At 39.9% G+C, this 21,333-nt stretch overlaps 1 protein-coding gene across 1 annotated transcript in view; it reads left to right on the top strand.

The window, feature by feature from the left end:
* The window catches only part of DNAH5 (dynein axonemal heavy chain 5), a 276,356-nt gene that overhangs the window by 129,083 nt on the left and 125,940 nt on the right, over positions 1 to 21,333 (top strand). Inside the window, exons 33-39 of the mRNA XM_060092732.1 lie at positions 4,152 to 4,364; positions 5,103 to 5,327; positions 6,728 to 6,900; positions 16,386 to 16,564; positions 16,956 to 17,143; positions 17,479 to 17,673; positions 20,521 to 20,655. Of these exons, the coding sequence (XP_059948715.1) occupies positions 4,152 to 4,364; positions 5,103 to 5,327; positions 6,728 to 6,900; positions 16,386 to 16,564; positions 16,956 to 17,143; positions 17,479 to 17,673; positions 20,521 to 20,655 (1,308 nt within the window). The remainder of the gene's footprint in view (positions 1 to 4,151; positions 4,365 to 5,102; positions 5,328 to 6,727; positions 6,901 to 16,385; positions 16,565 to 16,955; positions 17,144 to 17,478; positions 17,674 to 20,520; positions 20,656 to 21,333) is intronic.

Genomic DNA, 21,333 nt, shown 5'->3' with positions numbered 1-21,333 from the left:
CCGTAGTTGTGGTGCATGGGCTTAGTTGCTCTGTGGCATGTGGGATCTTCCCAAACCAGGGCTTGAACCCGTGTCCCCTGCATCGGCAGGCAGACTCCCAACCACTGTGCCACCAGGGAAGTCCCTCCTTTTTTTTTTAAACACCCTCAACAATTTCTAGAATCATGGAGTTGTATGGGACCCCAAAGAAGTTATCCAACATGAGGAAGACTATACATTTGCCGAACTGCCAGAAGATATTGTCTAATCTACCCCTTTACCCCAAATTCCCTAAAAAAGTGACCCTTCCAGTTGGATAACATATTCAGTTCCCTTATGGTGTTTCATACAAACCTTAGTATCATTTATTTATTCATCCCAGAATGCAACTTGCATCTGTTGAGCAAATACCATGGACTAGATGTTGTGCTTAACAATGGGAATGTACCATCCTCAGGGATCTCGTGCTCTGGTGGGGTCTACAGTGTGCAGCTTGTGCAGTGGTAGAGCTAGTCCACTGGAGGCCATTCAAAGCCAGTCATTTAAGTTCAAGCCCCTCACTGTGTGCCAGGCATGATGCCAGTCCTGGGGTTCCAAGGAAGAATATATCGCAATCCATACTGCAGTTGTTTTTATGCAGTACAACATTCAAGAGAAATTTGGCCATTAAACCATTGATATTTTTGACTTGCTGTGTTTGTGTGATGCACAAGGAGCATGGAAATGCCCACCAGGGAGCCCTAACCTGGGTGTAAGAGAAAGCTTCTGCAGGAGAATGTGGTGTTTGAACTGATTTTTTGAAGGTGGGTGGAACATAACCAGGCAAGTGGGGAAGGGACGCACAGTCTGGCCAAAGGAAGGGCAAGTGCAACGGCCCGGAGGTGTGGGCAGTCTAGGATGTCAGAAGTGTGGGTATGTGAGGGAGTGTATTACTTTCCTAGGGCTTCCATGGATTAAAACAACAGAAAATTATTGGTGTTGGCAGGGTTGGTTCCGACCAGAGCCTCTGCAGGAGAGTCTGTTTAGTGCCTGTCTCCTAGTTCCCAGTGATGGTCAGCAATCCTTGGTGTTCCTTGTCTTGCAGACACATCAATTTTTTTTAAAAAATTAATTAATTAATTAATTTATTTATTTTTGGCTGTGTTGGGTCTTAGTTTCTGTGCGTGGGCTTTCTCTAGTTGTGGCGAGTGGGGGCCGCTCTTCATCATGGTGCACGGGCCTCTCACTGTCATGGCCTCTCTTGTTGTGGAGCACAAGCTCCAGACACGCAGGCTCAGTAGGTGTGGCTCACGGGCCTAGTTGCTCTGCAGCATGTGGGATCTTCCCAGACCAGGGCTCGAACCCATGTCCCCTGCATTGACAGGCAGATTCTCAACCACTGCACCACCAGGGAAGCCCAAGACACATCAATTTGATCTCCACCTTTGTCTTCACTTGACATTCTCCTTGTGTGTCTGTGTCTAAATTTCCTTCTTCTTCTAAGGTCATTGGATTTGGGTCCACCAGCATCCAAGATGACCTCATCTTAACTTGATTGCACCTTCAAACACCCCATTTTCAAATCAGGTCCCACTCACAGGTACTAGGGGTTGGGGCTTCAATATATATTTTTGGAGGAGACAATTTAACCCACAACATGGGGTGACGAGCAAAGGGAAAAGAGGGAGAAGGAGGCATGGACCATATTCCAGAAGGTCAAGTGCATCACACTATGGAATGTACTTCATCATGAACGTGACAAAAGGCGTGGGAGGTTTTCAGCAGAGTAGTGACCTGATTTGTGTTTCAGAAAGAGCCTCTGGCTCAGAGTAGGAGACAGAATGGAAGGGGGCAAGGAAGCCAATTTCAAAAGTGATTGCAAAGTCAGGGTGGAAAAGGCCAAGTTGCTACAACAAAGGGGGTGGGTGGAGAGAAAGAGAAGAACGTATGGATTGAATAGTTTAAAAATTGATCTTTCTGGGGCTTCCCTGGTGATGCAGTGGTTGAGAGCCCGCCTGCCGATGCAGGGGACACAGGTTCGTGTCCTGGTCCGGAAAGATCCCACATGCCACGGAGCGGCTGAGCCCGTGAGCCATGGCCGCTGAGCCTGTGCGTCCGGAGCCTGTGCTCCGCAACGGGAGAGGCCACAACAGTGAGAGGCCACAACAGTGAGAGGCCCGTGTACTGCAAAAAAAAAAAAAAAATTGATCTTTCTTGTAGATCTATTGGATGCATGGGTTGAAAGAGGGCATTGAATTACCCAGGAAGTTCTTCTTGATGTTTTCCTCAAATCCTTCTGCTTTAGCACCAGGACTTCATGGTCCTAGAGTGAAGCTTCTTATTGTCTGATTGTACATTGAAAATAATTGACACTTCCTCATTTTCAGCCTCTGTTCCTAGCAATAACTTCTTAAAAATAAATAGCATTGCTTTTTTTTTTTTTTTCTTGTTGCTGTTCCTACCATAAGGTTTCTACAGCCAGGGGCAGACCCTGGTTTTGTGGGTCCTAAATCTTATAAAATTATAAATACAAACTTATATTCAGGACCTAGAAGGGTCTGTGCAAGTGAGGGGCCCTGAAACTTAAGGCTCATTAGCTTCTTGGTAGATCACTTCTGTGGACAACTAAGGAGGATTTCATTAATACAGACTAAATCTGGGCCCAAGGGAACAATATCCCACTTACTAGAGAACAAAACAACAACAAACATTTGCATTTACTTTATAGTTTGCATCACAGTTGTTCCTTGGTGTCTGTGGGGAGGATTGGTTCCAGGACCCCAGCAGATACCAACATCTGTGGAGGCTTAAGTCTCATATAAAATACTGTAATATTTGGATATACCTACACATGGTTTCTAGATTACTTATAATACAATACAATATAAAGGTTATGTAAATAGTTGCCAGCATGTGGCAAATTCAAGTTTTGCTTTTTGGAACTTTCTGGAATTTTTTTTTCAAGTATTGATCAGAGGTTGGTTGAGTTTGTGGATTCAGAAACCATGGATATGGAGGGCCAACTGTATTTTGTATAACTGGCATGAGTGTCCTGTAAGGTGAGTTGGGAAGTAGGACAGGCATGATTTTTTTTTTTTTTGTGGTACGTGGGCCTCTCACTGCTGTGGCCTCTCCCATTGCGGAGCACAGGCTCCGGATGCACAGGCTCAGCGGCCATGGCTCACGGGCCCAGCCGCTCCGCGGCATGTGGGATCTTCCCGGACTGGGGCACAAACCCACGTCCCCTGTATCGGCAGGCGGACTCTCAACCACTGCGCCACCAGGGAAGCCCTACAGGCATGATTTTTAATGACTGAATAGAAGCAAGAAATTTAGTCTCCGAGATGTGTCTTCCAACATTGGAAGGTCAGTGAATAGCACAGCACCATTTGAACCATATTTTAGAATTCCAATTACTCCACATATTCTCATTATGCCATATTGCATGGAAATTGAAGTGAAATGACCAGTCTAGGAGCTGGGTTTGCATTAGAATATATTATGTGCAACCAACAGCTCCTGTAAAGAGCACAATGTTTAGTATAGAATTGGAATTGCCTTGTTAGATGTTTGCATTGATCATTTTGACCAGGTCATTGCTAATGTCAACTTGATAATCTCATGGTGTGGATGACAGGGTCTTAGAGAGTCCTATTTCATCTTGGGAAACTTTAGAGATCTTTTTGATTATCACATTTGTATTGAACATTTCTCTTAGAAAACAAGTTTTCTCCTCTCCGGTATAGACTATTTGAAATTGATTTAGTATTCCCTTTTCGATTTCATGGATAGCTTTTTTTTTTTTTTTTTTTTTTTGTGGTATGCGGGCCTCTCACTGTTGTGGCCTCCCCCGTTGCGGAGCACAGGCTCCGGATGCGCAGGCTCCGGATGCGCAGGCCCAGCGGCCATGGCTCACGGGCCCAGCCGCTCCGCGGCACATGGGATCCTCCCAGACCGGGGCACGAACCCGTATCCCCTGCATCGGCAGGCGGACTCTCAACCACTGCGCCACCAGGGAGGCCCCATGGATAGCTTTTTAAAAAATTGTTTTGGAATTGATTTTATATCATACTTTGCCTTTTATTTTATAAAATGTGGCTTAACTTTCTACAGGAAGGATAACATTGACAAGAGGGCAATGGAGGAATTCATTCTTTGTGTAAATATAGCTTCTTTTTGGGCTTCTAACACAGATCTATGATCGCATTCTGTCAGTTTCCTCTCGAGAGGGTGAGACGATTGAATTGGATAAACCCGTGATGGCAGAGGGCAATGTGGAATTTTGGCTTAATTCTCTCTTGGAGGAATCTCAGGCCTCATTACATCTTGTGATTCGCCAGGCAGCTGCAAATATTCAAGAAACAAGTTTCCAACTGATTGAATTTCTTTCTTCCTTCCCTGCTCAGGTCAGTGTATTGAAATTGGAAAGTATTTTTTATAGAATAGTCATTTTAGATCTCAGATATTGTCTATTGTAAACTACACAACTGCCTATAGTTTAACTCTAGACCAATATTAAGATTTTCATTAGGATTTGTTAAATATAGATAAGCTTAAATATTTCAACTACAGATGATTTGGTGTTATGTATCTGTATCTATACATATATATTTATAAATATACATATATTTGTGCTGAGATATTTGATATGTTTTCTTTAACTTAAAATATTTTTTTTTCCTACTGAATCTCTTCAGTACATAAATCATAAAATGTACTGAGTGTGTTTTACCAGAAAAATGAGAAATATGTTTCAGCCGTAAAATACAGAAAATGATGTTTTCTTAGTCATGTGATCAATAGAGATTTTGCGTGTACTATGTGTAAACCCTGTGTTAGTTTGGGGAAAGTAGGTTTAAGACGTATTCTTTCCGAACCAGTTACTTAAAATCTATCTAGGGAGAAATATGACTTAGAATGAGAAGAAAAAAACTGTAGACATGTCATGAGGCTGTATATACTTAATTGTCAGGTAAACAATATGAATAGAGTCTCCATAGGTTTTGAAACAACCCATCAAGTTGATGTAATCGAGGATGGCCTGACATTTGCATAATAATCACAGCTGTTTACTATATTGTGATTTCTATATAAGTATATTCATATGCCATACGCACTCATAAAGCCTTCTTTATTTCCATAAGGTTGGATTATTAGGAATTCAAATGATATGGACACGGGATTCAGAAGAGGCTCTTAGAAATGCCAAGTTTGATAAAAAAATCATGCAGAAAACCAATCAGTCTTTCCTGGAGCTACTGAACACATTGATAGACATGACAACCAAGGATCTGAGTTCCGTGGAACGAGTTAAATATGAGACTTTGATTACTATTCATGTGCACCAAAGAGATATCTTTGATGACCTGGTAAATGCTTTACAAACGCTGTGGCATATACAGAAAAGCGAATAGTAGAAACTATCTTTGTTTACCCACTGGGAATAGTTTGAATGAATTCAAAGAAAAGGTAAAATTCAGGCAAAGAAGCATCTTCATGATGAGAGATTGTTTGTCAGACTTTCTTTTCAGTCTTTAGCTGAAATTTCAGCTCTTTTCCAATGATCTCGGGTAAGGTGTTATGGAGGCAATTAGACCTTATTTTAAAATTCTTTATGTGATCATTGTTAATGCTGAAATGTCATGTAGCATCTTGAAAATCTTTTATTTGTCTTGTGCTCCTTTTGGTTATTAGATTGAAGATGACCAGTTTCTTGCTACAGAAATAATAAGTGATATTGCTAGTAGAACTGCTTAGTAGTTCCTTTAAGGCTCTTCATAAATCACAGCTTTAACAAGTTTTGCTACATTTTATGTCATTGATTGCAAATGGTCTTCCCTAATATAGTTTGTGACATTCAGGAGACATGCAGATTTTGCCCTTAAAGAAAGAACAGGGATGGAAAAGGGAGTTTTGTAGCTACAGAAAATAGGAAATGGGAAAAGAAATGATATTTGTCCTCTACTATAAAATACAATATTAGATAACAGGCATGAAGCTCTTATTTTCATAATAATTTTCTGGATCGTGTCTCACCCCGTTATTTAAAAAAGATTATGTAAGATTGGTTCTGATGTAATAGAAATAAAGGCAATGCATTCAAGCTGTTATGAGCTAATCTCCTCTCTTAATAGTTAAGCACACTCTTTGCCTCAATGAGAAATAAAGGGCTCAGGGTAGTTTTAGATTTCTTATTTGTCAAAGAAAAATGATTAAAGTGGCTTAAAATTTTGGTTAAAAATATTCAGACAAAAGCATTGCTGGGCAATAACCTGCCATTTAGATGTTAGAAATTTTGGCCTGCTGCAAATCCTAGGAAGGGTAATTAACAGATTAAAAAAACCCCAAGAATGTACTTTATCATAATCATAAGCGATGACTTTTTTTTCCTAATGAGATTGTTTAGTTCTATCTTTGTAAGCCAAATGTGTTTTTTCATAGGTTGTACTTCATGGTTAGGACTGTGGTATTGGACATTTAAGGGTGAAATTTAAGAAATGAACACCTTCCTCTTAAAATAGATCATGTTATTTAAATTGAGGGCCACAATTAGTTTCTCTTAACTTCTCCTTTTCTCATATCGTTGAAAGTATCTTTTTTTGCTGATCAATAAATGAATGGGTTGGATGGTGATGTAGTTGACATCTCCCAAGTAGTTGGGCTGTCTTTGCATTCCATTAACTTCACATTATGATCTACCTGAATGCTAATGCATATCGTTAATAAGTGGTTCTCATCTCAGTTTTAACACATACCTTTTGCATTTCAGTGTCACATGCATATCAAGAGCCCTACAGACTTTGAGTGGCTGAAACAGTGCAGATTTTATTTTAACGAAGATTCCGACAAGATGATGATTCACATCACAGATGTGCCGTTCATATACCAGAATGAGTTTGTAGGCTGCACTGACAGGCTCGTTATAACTCCCCTCACAGACAGGTGATGGAAGGGTTCTGTGAATCCTCAACCTCTCCCTCCTCCACCCCCAACCTTCTAATTCTCTCCAGGTGCTCAAGGGATTTTTGGCTGACGGTCTCTTTAGGGTTTACAGGCTCTTTTATATTAAAGTCTTCGAAATACGGTATGTTTAGCTTTACACACATGTCTTCACATGGAATTTAGTAGGTTTGTGACTAAAACAGACTTTGCTTCCTTTGCCTTCAGTCTTATAGAGTCTAAGTTTAAATGACCTCCGTGGACATCAAATGGGAAAAAAGCGAATTAATCGCTATGTATCAATAGGTGCAAATCACCATGGGCTTTGAGGGCTGCTTTAGGGAACTGTGGCACTTATTGTCATTACAGAGATAATAAAGTGGTTTTTTAGCAGGAAAGAAATTGAGTATGAACATTGTTGAATCGTGATGGAGAGGACATTGACCTGTCCTGCCCTCTGCCTTTTACCAACTGTGTTAGCCAGAGCCGCCATGCAGTTTCCCTGGACTCAGTTTCCTCATCTGTAAGATGTACTAGGTTATCTCTAGGGGCCCTTCCTCCATGGCTAATAGCCTGTAATTCACTTAGTTTAATTTGAGCTTTGTGGCATCAGCTAATTGTATATGTGCTGTTCAGGGATGCTTTGAATACTTATGTTGGACAAAATGGCTGAGTGTTAAAATCAACATTGGGCCTAAGGAGAAGCTAAAGCTGAATATCAATCATTTTCACAGGATGAACCCCTGGGCTATTAGATTGAAAATATTATTGGACAAAGTATAAAAGTTTGAGGTAATAGCCCTGCCTGTGAGATTTTTCCCTCCGCTCAGTTGTGATACTGAACGAAATGCTCACTTTTACCTGAGGATTGAGGAGTAGCAGAAGATTTTACTGTCCTTTTCTCCTCACATTTTCTTTGTCTTCATACACTCCCTATTCCTTCTTATGTCTCATTAAAGATGATTTCTTTTTTTATTTTTTTAATTTTTATTGGAGTTTAGTTCATTTATAGATGTTAGTTTCAGGTGTACAGCAAAGTGAATTAGTTGTACATAAACATATGTCCACTCTTTTTTTAGATTCTTTTCCATATAGGCTGTTACAGAGTACTGAGTAGACTTCCCTGTGCTACACACTAGGTTCTTATTAGTTATCTATTTTATATATGTCAATAGTAGTGTGTGTATATCAATCCCAATCTCCCAATTTATCCCTCCCCCCCATATCCCCTGGTAACCATATATTTATTTTCTACAAAAGATGGTTTCTACTGGATGCTTTTGGATGTCTTTTTGGAGTTGTTCTCTTTGTTTTGAAGTGCAGAGGTGAATAATGACAAAATGTGGAGAATTCCTTGAAACACTTGTAACAGCGATTTCACACCTTCTCTCCTTGCAAACCCCAAGCATTCCCCTCCCTTCCTCTCTCGACCGAAGGCCCCATTTCCTGTTTTACTGAGAAGATAGGTGCTACCACAGGAGAGGACCTGCACTTATTCCCCACCATCATGTCTGCCAACCAAGCCCCTATGCTTATGCTGTCCACTTTCTCTCCTGGTTTTAGGGATGGATTTTGTGCTGCCATCCAAAGCCAACACCTTCCACTGAAACAGTTATTTTCTCTCTGGGAGCATCATCAATTTTCACTTTCCGCTGGATCATTCTTATCAACGTACAGTGTGCTATAATGGCTTCCAGAAAGGAAATCCTACCGTGAATCCTCTAGTTTCCCTCCCATTTCTGTACTCCCATCAAAACGCCTCAAAATCACAGTTTTTTCTATCTATTTTACCTTGAATTCACACCATTCAGGTTCTATAGATTAGTTTTCTGTTGCTTTCATAACAGATGACCACACGTTTAGAAGCTTAAACAACACGAATTGTTTCACAGTTGCATATGTCAGAAATGTGGCGCACACCTTGTTGGACTAACATCAGGTGTCAGCAGGACTGTGGTCCCTCCTGGAGTCTCTAGGGGAGAATCTGCTTTTTGTTTTTTAGTTTGTTGGCAGAATTCTTTTTCTCGTGGTTGCAGGACCTATGTCCCCACTTCCCTGCGGACTGTCAGCTGGGGTCTGTACCCAGCATCTGAAGGCTGCCGTACTCCTTGGCTTGTGGCCCCTTCCTTCATCTTCACAGCCACAACCATGGGTTGAGGCTCCTTCATGCTTCCAGTCTCTTTTCCTTTTCCCATCTCATGTCTCTGACCCAGTCTTCCGCCTCCCTCTTCCCCTTTTAAGGACTCATGAGATTAGATGGGGTCCACTGTGTAATCCAGGATAATCTCCCCATCTCAAGGCCTTTCACATTAATTGCATCTGCAAAGTCCCTTTAGCTGTGTAAGGTAACATATTTACAAGTTCCAGGGATTGGGATGTGGATATCTTTGGGGGACCATTATTCTGCCCATCACACTTTCTTCCCCCGAGTAGGGCAGTCACCCAGATCCTCATGTTGCTAAAGCCAACGATCATTTCTAGTTCTGACCTTCCTTGACTAGTCAGCAGCATTTGTATAGGTGATCGCTATCTCCTTTTTGATACATTTTCTTCATGTGGCTTCCAGGACACAACATTTACCTAGTTCCTCTTGTTCTGGTTGTCCCTTCATACCGTCTCCTACTGGTTCCTCTTCATCTTCTTGACCCCTAATCACTGAATGCACCGAGGCTCTTCTCCATCACTCACTCCTCAGGTGATCTCACATGGCTTTAAATATCATCTAGATGTGGACTCCTCAATCTCTGCACCCTGACAGGACTTCTCCCTTGAACTCCAGACACATACATTCACTTGCCTATGTGACATGTTTTCTTGGATGCTTACTGGGAATTCACACTTATGGTTGATTGTCCCCCCACAAAACTGCCCTCTTCTCTGGCTTTGTAAGTGGCAATTCCATCCTTCAGTTGCTCAAGCCAAAATCCTTGGAGCATCCTTGATGCCTTTCTTTCTCTCACTTTATTATCCAATCTATCAAGTTTGGTCACCACCACTTCAGAACTCACTTAGGATGTGACCACTTTTCTCCCCTTTGCTGTTATCATGTTAGTCCAGGCCACCATCATGTCTAGGCTGGATGACTGCAATAGTCTTTTATCTGGTTTCCTGCTTCTGCCATTGCCTCTCAATTCAGACACTGGAATATAAGTCAGATCCTGTCATCCCTTTGCCTTCATCTCCACTGTCTTTCCATCTCACCCAAAGTAAAAGCCAATGTCCTTACATTGGCCTACAAGACCTGCCATGATCTGATCCCTGCTACTCTTTCTCCTTCCTCATTGAGCTCCAGCTACTTGCTCCTTGGCTGTTCCTTGAACAGTCTCAGCACACTGCTGCCTCAGGACCCTTGCACTTGCTGTTGCCTTAACTGGGAATGCTTTTCCCTTCGATACTGGCATAGCTCACTTCCTCTTCTCCAGGTCTCCGATTGAATGTCATCGCACATGGGTCTTTGGACCTGACACATTTGAAGCAGCAATCCCCACACTCCTGAACCCTCCTAACCAGCTTTATTTTTCCTGTTTTCTACTTTTGAATAGTCTATTTCCTTCCTTGATTATATCAGGTATATCCTTTGAGGTATAGACTTCCTGTGATTTATTCACTGCTCCTAGAACAGTCCTGTTCCATAATAGGTACTAAAAAAAATTTCCCAAATGAATGAAGAAATGTTTATTTTCAAAGTCACATCTTTGTGGTGAAAAAATTAAATAGTACCTAAAGGCATAAAATTGAAAATATGAGAGGAAAATTTTTCTATTTTTTCAAAATGATTAGTAGTTTATTTTCTCTCTAAGAAATTTCAAATGCTTATATGTCAGGATTCTTTTTAACTTTCACATATAGGTATCAGATTATACAAACATTTTTGCAACTTGATTCTTTCACCGTATTCATTGTCTTGTATATATTTCTGTATCAAAAAACTTGAGAACTTTAAAAGCAAAGTATGTAAGTGGAGGTGATCCTAAAGTTTGTTTCCCCCTGTTTCACTCTAAATGTTCACTTGTTTGTTCTTCTCTAAGTTGATTATGGGAGGAGTGAGTCACCATTTTTTGCTGGTCATTGGGATTGCATTGCAAGATTGGATGCCTTTTTACAAAAGAATTCCTCACTAAGATTAATACTTGAATAAAACAAAGGCCAGAGACCTTGACATCTTGTCAGCTTTTCACTGACTGCCCTGTGAAAATTCAACAATGTTGATAGTGATAGTCTCTGGGAAACGTGACGTCAGTTGGATGGCGTTGCAGATATTTCAGATGATAAAATAGTCAATAAATAAGCTAAAAGCATATAGTGCCTTTTTTGAAAAGCTCATGGTATTTTTCATGACCAGTCCTTCCTTGTACTTCTGAGCACAAGTCGAGAAGTCTGGAATCTTTCTTACTACAGTAAGTCCCCTACATACAAATGAGTTCTATTCCAAGAGCGCGTTCGTAAGTCCAATTTGTTTGTAAGTCCAGCAAATTTAGCCTAGGTACCCAACTAACACAATCGGCTATATGGTACTGTACTGTAATAGATTTATAATACTTTTCACAAAAATAATACATAAAAAACAAACAAACACAAAAAATAAAGAAAACATGTTTAATCTTACAGTACGGTGCCTTGAAAAGTACAGTACAACAGCTGGCATCCAGGGGCGGGCATCGAGTGAACAGGCAAATAGAGTTACTGACTGGAGGAGGGAGAGGGGGTGGGAGATGGTAGAGCTGAAGGATTGTCAGCAATAGGAGACGGAGAGAAAGCTGCAATTTCACTCATGCATGATGTTGATGGAACGCACGTTCGCATCTTTGAAAGTTTGCAACTTTAAGGTTCGTATGTAGGGGACTTGCTGTACTGCTATCACTTAAGACCGAGGGCAGGAGGAATTGAAGACTGATGGAGACATCTTATCTTCTTGATAAGAAATGTAAACAGGGGAATTCCCTGGTGGTCCAGTGGTTAGAACTCTGTGCTCTCACTGTAGAGGACCTGGGTTTGATCCCTGGTGGGGGAACTAACATCCCACAAGCTGTGCAGTGTGGCCAAAAAAAAAAAAAAAAAAAAACAAAACGTAGACAGGCCTCACGACATGTGTTCTTTCTCTGACATATTCTCACAGCTTCCGTGAGTTATACCTGGATCTTGGCCATTGGGCTGTGTAGTCTTGGCCAAGACAGCTAACCTTTCTGAGTCCCTTCTTTTGGAATCATTGTGTGGACTAGAGGTAATGTAGGTAGGGACCCAGCACTGGGCCTGCCACTGAGTAAATGTTAATAATTGTTAACAATGTTGCTATGACTATTGTTTTTCATTCTTTCTTTTTTTTTTTTTTGTTTAGAATTTTTTATTTTAAAAATTTTATTTATTTATTTATTTTTGGCTGCGTTGGGCCTTTGTTGCTATATGTGGGCTTTCTCTAGTTGCAGCGAGTGGGGGCTACTGTTCGTTGTGGTGCACCGGCTTCTCATTGCGGTGGCTTCTCTTGTGGAGCATGGGCTCTAGGCACACGGGCTTCAGTAGTTGTGGGACACAGGCTCAGGAGTTGTGGCTCATGGGCTCTAGAGCACAGGCTTAGTAGTTGTGGCACATGGGCTTAGTTGCTCTGCGGCATGTGGGATCTCCTGAGACCAGGGCTCGAGCCCGTGTCCTCTGCATTGACAGGTGGATTCTTAACCACTGCGCCACCAGGGAAGCCCTAGAATTTTTTATATTAAAGTATAGTTGATTTACAATATTGTGTTAGTTTCAAGGGTACAGCAAATTGCTTCAGTTATTTTTTTTCAGATTATGTTCCATTATAGGTTATTATAAGATATTGAATATAACTCCCCATGCTATACAGTAAATCCTTGTTACTTATCTATTTTATGTATAGTAGTGTGTATCTGTTAATCCCATACTCCTAATTTGTCCCTCCTTCTCTCTCCCACTTGGTAACTGTAAGTTATTTTTCTATGTTTGTGAGTCTGTTTCTGTTATATATATATATATATTCATTTGTATTCTTTTTTAGATTCCACATATGTGATATCATATAGCATTTGTCTTTCTCTGACTTACTTCACTAATATTCTCTAGGTTCATCCACATTGCTGCATGTGGCACTATTTCTTTTGTGTGTGTGTGTGAATGAGTAATATTCCATTGTGTGTGCGTGTGTGTGTATATATACACACACCACATCTTCTTAAGCCAATCCTCTGTTGATGGGCACTTGGGTTGTTTCCGTGTCTTGGCTACTGTAAATACTGCAGCTATGAACATTGCGGTGCATGTGTCTTTTTGAATTAGAGTTTTTGTCTTTTCTGGATGTATGCCCAGGGGTGGGATTGCTGGACCATACAGTGACTCTGTTTTTAGTTTTTTAAGGAACCTCCATACTGTTTTCCATATTGGCTGCACCAATTTACATTCCCACCAACAGTGCAGGAGGGTTCCCTTTTCTCCACACCCTCTCCAGCATTTGTTATTTGTAGACATTTTAATGGTGGCCATTCTAACTGGTGTGAGGTGATACCTCATTGCAGTTTTGATTTGCATTTCTCTAATAATTAGCGATATTGAACATCTTTTCATGTGCCTGTTGGCCATCTGTATCACTTCTTTGGACAAATGTCTATTTTGGTCTTCTGTCCATTTTTTGACTGGGTTGTGTGTTTTTTCAATATTGAGTTAATCATTGATAACACATTCTTTACCAACCTTTCCTTTCATTTCTCCTTAAGCCTGTCTTTGATTATAATCAAAGAATCTATAACTAATCCAAGTTCTCAGCAAAGATAATTAACTTTCTGATGCATATACCCTGTTGTCTTGACAAGTTTTTCAGCATTTTAGAATCAATACTGTTTAAGAATAGGAACGGAAGGCACTTCTGGTTTACGTGTGGTGAAATGCATCTAGATCACTATGAATACTTAATACTATACTTGCGTGCTAATGAGCCCTGGGTCATGGGGTTGGTCATTGTTCATTTGGTGCCAGGGTCACATTCTGCATCTCTAACTCTAGTAGCTACTGGGACAGGAGGAAGCAGATAAAAGTGAATGGCTGGACCAGCACAAGCCATTTATTCAACAAATGTTCACAGACTACTAGGTGACAAGGGTTAGGCAAATAGCTGGGGGTAAAAGTAGTTCCTGACAGCACAGAGCTTATGGCCATCTAGTGGGGAAGCAGGAAAGTATAGTAGAGCTGCTAAAAGGCCACTAAATCACATAAAGTCCAAACCCGTTCATGAATGATGAGATTTTTGAAAGCAGCAGAGACTGGAAAGGAAAGCAGAGAAGGGAGGGGGTGAGGTACACATGCATGTAGAATGCTCTGGAGAGAATCATGTCAACAAGTACATGAAGATGTTCTGGCAGATCCATGCTTGTCTCTGAAAGGCAAGTCCTAGAGGCTTTGGGTGCCAGCATATTGGCCTCTGTACACCAACACCAAATTAATTCTCAGAGACAGAGTTTGGGGTGAAGTACAAAAGCATAGCTTTATTGCTTTGCCAGGTCAAGGGGGCCACAACGGGCTAATGCCCTCAAAACTGTGTGTCCCGATCTGGAGGGGGTAGTGAGGAGTTTTATAGTAATGGTTCAGAGAGGGCGTGATCAGCCTGTGGACATTCTTCTGATTGGTTGGTGGGGAGGTAAGTGGGAGTCAGCATCATCAACCTTCTGGTTTCAACTGGTCTGGGGTCTGCGTGCTTGTGGGCAGCATGCATTTAACTTCTCCCACCTGGCAGGGGGTTTCAGTATCTGCAAAACAGCTCAAAGATATAGTTATGAATATCCTGTGGTGGGGAACCAGGACCCTGCCCCAAGGCTGCGCTATTGTTTCTTTTGACTGCTCCTTCCTTGTCTCACATCCCCCCTCTTCCCTAATTAGCAACTGTTTGAACTTGCTCCTTGGAACTCAGGGAAGGTCTTGGAGGCTGAATGAAGCCTGTTTCCTGTAATCAAGAAATAGGGGACACAGAATGGCTTTTGTGCCCAGGAGCCCCACAGGGTCCTGCTTGGTATCAGTTGGACTGAAGTCCCACCTATTGGAGAAAGTGAGGGATAAATCACCGGGCATGGCTGCCCTTTTTTCATGTAAACAGCATGATTTCTTTCTGGCAACTTAACAACTTGCTACTTCTTCAGTTTAAATATAAACCCAAATGATCCCATGATAAGGAGGATTTGCAAGACAGAGCAACTGGGTGGCCAGAGTTCCTGGAGATTTATTCCTTACCATGAGAGTGTGGACGTGTCCTAGAGCTGGGCAGCGTGAGAGCTTGTGGCCACACAGACTGGCTGAAATCTCTGCTCCCTCCACCATGACCCTGAGAAAAATTATTCCATCTCTGTGAGCCTCTCTCCTCATCTGTAAAATGGTGAAAATAAGTGGCTTCCCTGCAGGGTTCAGTGGGGTTTAAGTACCATAGTGTAGGTGGAGCTATTATGACATGTTAGCTGTTATTACAGAGACTGCTGTGCAAGGGATAACAAGAGTTCAAGAGGAAAGATAAGACCTTGGGTTAAAAGGCAGAATCAAAGTGAGATCAGGCATCCTTCTGGTTTTATACCCGCATTTTCTTCTTTGAATCCAGGCTCATTTTTTTGCATTCGTGGCTGAGTCATTTACCTGCCTTTTGGGGAACCCAAACCCAATAAAATAGAGAACCTAGGCGCCTCCGGATGGGTGTGCTCACTTCTCATTCCCACACTTCATGCTGGATAATCACTTTATTTTCTTCAAAATTTTTTTCAAGTCCAGGTGAATGCTTTAGAGTTTAGCCGTAAGAAAGCCCTAAACTGCATTACATTATAGATTACCTCCTTTTACGGCACTGGGTGATGCTGGGAAATTGAGCAATTCATCAGCAAGTTATTGGTTGTTTTCCTTCACAGGCATTCTTGTATTCTCTGACCAGAATCGTTTATTTGTTAATATCATACTGTAAGATACAGTAGAAGGTATTTGTAGGTTTAGTAGATGTTCCCAGAAATAGATTTAAGGTGTGATTATTTAGCAATGTGTGATTTAAATCTCATGTAATCATTGGTTTCCAAGTTCATCAAATCATCGACTCTTAGATTCAAAAGGGGATTAATCTACATAATGGCCCCCAGTCTGTTTCCTAGAATACTCTTCTTTAGATGTTGGTAGATTTCTGTGAAAAAGTTGCCAAAAATGTTTTGGAAATGCTATGTACTCTTTTTCATAATTGAAGATTGTGAATATACATTATCATAAAAAATCCTGTTGAACCTTTTTAAGAGTTTTCAAACGTATTTGACCATAGACCACTCCCTCCTTCCTTTTTCCTCAACACATGTCAATATCCATAAGGATAAGTGTATTTTAGGATGCAGTTTTGGAAAGGTTATATAGGGATAATGGTGAGGATCTTCCTTTTTTCAATTTTGTGCCTGTATCACGTCACTGCGATGTCTCAGAAGTATCTTCCAGTTGTCAGTTGTGTGTTTCTAGTGATTTCTCTACCCCTCCAGGTGTTATATCACGTTGGCTCAAGCTCTGGGAATGAGCATGGGGGGAGCCCCCACTGGACCAGCAGGAACAGGAAAAACAGAAACGACCAAAGATATGGGACGATGTCTTGGGAAATACGTCGTGGTTTTCAATTGTTCGGACCAGATGGATTTCCGAGGACTTGGACGGATTTTTAAAGGTGAGGGTTATATTTTTTTATTTCATGAGAAATTTAAGCCAAGGTGGACTATCTTGTTAAGATTTATTTTTCAACAATTGGCTACATCTTACTGTCATTTTCCAACTTTGTAAAACTTTTTGGGAAACCTGAATCTTACCAGTGTTGTGTGGGTCAAATGTCAATATCACTTGCCTTTGTAATGTTCCTTTATCCCTGCAGGTTGGATGTTTACAGATAAAGGGTCACATTGTGAGTTATTTTGGAGGCATTTAATGTATGATCTCTTTGTTCAACTTTATGTTTGAGCAAACTTATCTGTGGCTTGACCTGGCAGTTGCATAATGCTCTTTTTCTTTGACTTTCCAAAATTATGTACTAATGGGATTTTCTATTTAATTTCCATTCTAAGGACTGGCTCAGTCTGGATCCTGGGGTTGTTTTGATGAATTTAATCGTATCGACCTACCAGTTCTCTCCGTTGCAGCCCAGCAGATTTCCATTATTCTGACATGTAAAAAGGAACGTAAAAAATCTTTTATTTTTACTGATGGAGCTAATGTGACTATGAACCCTGAATTTGGGCTTTTTCTAACTATGGTAAGGAAGCACAAGAAGAGCTACTGAACTTCAGCCTTCTTATCACAGTTTTCACACATGTCCCTGTTCATATGTCACTTATTTTCCATGAATGGAAATTGGGATTGTAATTTTCACTCCTGTTTAGAAACCTTTGGTGTTAAACAGAGCTCATATTAATAACTCATGACTTAGTCTCTCCAGTTAAAAGGAGAGTGAGATATGTAAATGAATTTTCTGGTTGTCAGTCCAGATTTGTTGTGTGTGCATAATGAATCTTTTAATATTATGCTGATGTGTTACACTTGTTACCCCATGACCGTATCATTCATCCTTGGGTTTTATTTTCTGTATAGAATCCTGGCTATGCTGGGCGGCAGGAACTCCCTGAAAACTTGAAGATTAACTTCCGCTCCATGGCCATGATGGTGCCTGACCGACAGATTATCATCAGGGTGAAGTTGGCTAGTTGTGGCTTCATTGACAACGTTGTTTTGGCCAGGAAGTTTTTCACGCTCTACAAGCTGTGTGAGGAGCAGCTTTCTAAGCAGGTATGACATTCTGAAGGTCTCTATGTACTTAGGCATATTTAAATTTTTTATTCAGTGCTGGAGAGGGTGTGGAGAAAAGGGAACCCTTCTACACTGTTGGGGGGAATGTAAGTTGGTGCAGCCACTGTGGAAAACAATATGGAGTTTCCTCAGAAAACTACAAATAGAACTATCATATGACACAGCAATCCCTCTCCTGGGCATATATCCAGACAAAACTGTAATTCGAAAAGACACATGCACCGCAATGTTCATTGCAGCACTGCTTACAATAGCCAAGACATGGAAGCAACCTAAATGTCCATCGAAAGATGAACGGATAAAGAAGATGCAGTACATATATACAATGGAATATTACTCAGCCATAAAAAAAGAATGAGATAATGCCATTTGCAGCAACGTGGATGGACCTAGAGATGATCATACTAAGTGAAGTCAGGCAGAGAAAGACAAATATCATATGATATCAATTACATGTGGAATCTAAAAAAATGATACAAAGGAACTTATTTACAAAACAGAAATAGACTCACAGATATAGAAAACAAACCTATGGTTACCAAAGGGGAAGGCAGGGAGGGGGGTAAATTAGGAGTTTGGGATTAACATATACACACTACTATATATAAAATAGGTATACATCAAAGACCTGCTATATAGCACAGGGAACTGTACTCAATATTCTGTAATAACCTACACTGGAAAAGAATCTTAAAAAGAATACACATATGTATATGTATAACTGAATCACTTTGCTGTACACCTAACACAATATTGTAAATCAGCTATACTCTAGTATAAAATAAAAATTAAAAAAAAATTGTGGACTGGGGTTGTTGACAAGGTACCTCATATATACAAAGTAGAAAGTTGTATCATGGCAAAAACAATTTTACATGCATAGTTTTACTAAGTACATTTGAAGAAATTAACACTTAAGGCATAGAAATGAAGTTAACACTATCTGAACTGACTTAAGAGCCAAAGAATTATGAATATTGATGTTTGCTTTTTATCTCACCTGTTCATTCATCATAATATATGTTATGTGTCCTCATGGTTTTGAGGAACCTCTCAATCCAAACTTCTTTGAATCTAGGTTATACCCACAAGTTCAACTATATTCCATTCTCACTCAAAACATTCTTGGTTTCTTCTGATTATTGCAGCCTTTACTCACTGATTCTTCCCTTTTCCCTGCTGTTTCTTACAGGTAGAGAAACCCCCACATCACTGACTCCTGCCCTCTTCTTCTCTAATTTCATTTCTCCTCCTTCACTCCTGTTGCCCTTGTTCACAAGGTCACAGGGTCACAAGGGAAATGAAATGAGTCCATGTGTACAAAACAATTGGCCCCATGCTGATCCCTTGGTGAGCATTCTATGAATCTCACTTCATGCCCACAGATTTAACAGAGTCTAATGCTGATAAGTTTTCCTTAATTAATTCCACTGACTAGTACTTTCAAGTCATTGTTATTGTACTTTTATGCAAGCTTGCTCATATGTTTATTTTATTGCCACAATTAGTATTTAAACTCCTTGAAGGCAGGAACTCAGTCTGAATATTTTTATGTGCTCTATCCTCCAAATGATTGGTATTAAGTGATGCATACTGCCCCCAATTAGCAGATAATGTTTTTTTTTTCCTATAGGTTTTTAGAATTATGATGAAAAAATATTAAATTTATCACTTAACCATTTTTAAGCATATAGTTCAGTAGTGTTAAGTAAATGCACATTGTCGTGAAACAGATCTCCATAACTTTTTTGTCTTGCAAAACTGAAACTCTATACCCATTAAACAACTCCACTCTTCCCTTCCCCCCATTCCCTGGTAACCACAATTCTACTTTCTGTTTCCATGTGTTTGGCTACTTTAGATAGCTCATATAAGTGGAACCATACAGTATTTGTCTTTTTGTGACTGGCTTATTTAACTTAGTATAATGTTCTCAAGTTTCATCCATGGTGTAGCATGTGATAGCATTATACTTGCTTCCTTTTCCTGGTTGAAAAACATTCTTAGTTTTACATGTACGCCATGTTTTGTTTAGCCGTTCATCAGTTGATGGGCATTTGGGTTGCTTCCACCTCCTGGCTATTGTGAATAGTGTTGCTATGAACATGAGTGTTTAAATATCTTTTTGAGACTCTGCTTTCAATTCTTTTGAATGTATTCCCTGAAGTGGGATTGCTGTATGATATGGTAGTTCTATTTTAAATTGTTTGACCAACTGCCAGGGATACTCTTTCCTGTAGTGGTTGGATAATTGGTTTTTAATTATTCACTTTATATGTGCTGCAATTTGGCATGATTGAGCTTTTATAAATACCTATCAAGGGGACAACAAAGCTGGGGGCCTGACTTTCTGATTTGTCCTTATTGTTTCCCCCTCTAGGTAATCCTGGAATGTAGCTACTTTTCTTTCTCCTCAATACCCCTGTCTTTTAAACTTATATGATGTTCATGAGTGAGATCTCAGTTTAATTCTGGTTCAGAATTTTAGCTTTCAAGATATGAGGAAATTTTCTTATGGATGATTGGTTAAGAAGGGCTCAAGGGGACATGTATCTCCAGGAGGAAATTTATTCCTTTCTCTCTGTCAAGATCTATTAGTTCTGATCTAAGGGCTTAAATTAATGATGGTACAGGAGAGGATTCTTTTGGGTATTCTCCATTTGCTAAAAAGAAGAATCTGTTGATAAAAAAATTTATTGCCCCACTAACTGTACAAATTTTCTACAGGAAAATCAGCATTTATTCATTATGTCTTTGTCAAATTTGTACAGTTTCTATGGGTAAGTTAATATTGAAAATAAGCCCAGTGTACCTCATATTCTTCAGGTACATTATGACTTTGGTCTGCGTAATATTCTGTCTGTTCTGCGAACTCTGGGAGCAGCCAAAAGAGCCAACCCCACGGATACAGAGTCCACAGTTGTCATGCGTGTACTAAGAGATATGAATCTTTCCAAACTGGTAAGATTCACAGATGGAAATGTTCCACCCACTTAAATTTCAGTTTAACTAAGCACAAATGAGATTAGAAATATTTATTTAAAGTGCTCATTTAAAATGCTTAATTATCAGATAAATACATAGAGCATAACATAAATTTAAATTACATAGAGCATAACTTTAAATTACATTTTTTTCAGGAGCAATTTTTGTGATGACTCATCCCTAGTCTAACACATCTATTCCAATAGAACTAAAATGGATTTTTAAAAATCCACATCTTACATTTCCAAATACCTTGAAATTTTTGTGCTGTAGAGCTAAAATCCGTTTTACCTTCGTTAAAGTAGACCTTGGAAGGAAATTGTATGTGAATTTTACAAGTGTGTAATAATTTCACATTCTTTGATTTCACAGTAGAGACTGAACAATCAGTTGTCCAGTATCAGTGGATCCATGTACAGGATGACAGAATGATATATTTTTATTTCAAAATAAGAGTATGAACCAAATTCCAATTCATGAATTTGCCACTATTCTCATTTAAAAAATTATTTTTAAGTTAAATGAGAAATTGTAGGTTATTTAGTAAACTCCCCAATCTGGTTGTTTTATGGAAAGGTTGTCATGTAGGCAATATTTTTTTTCCTTCTATTTCCTTCCTTTTTATTTCTCTCTTCTCCCCCCACACCCCTTTTT

The sequence above is a fragment of the Mesoplodon densirostris genome, chromosome 3, assembly GCF_025265405.1.
Source record: "Mesoplodon densirostris isolate mMesDen1 chromosome 3, mMesDen1 primary haplotype, whole genome shotgun sequence".
Taxonomy (NCBI): Eukaryota; Metazoa; Chordata; class Mammalia; order Artiodactyla; family Ziphiidae; genus Mesoplodon; species Mesoplodon densirostris.
Note: the sequence above shows the minus strand (reverse complement) of the source record. Positions and strands in the feature narration are given on the sequence as shown.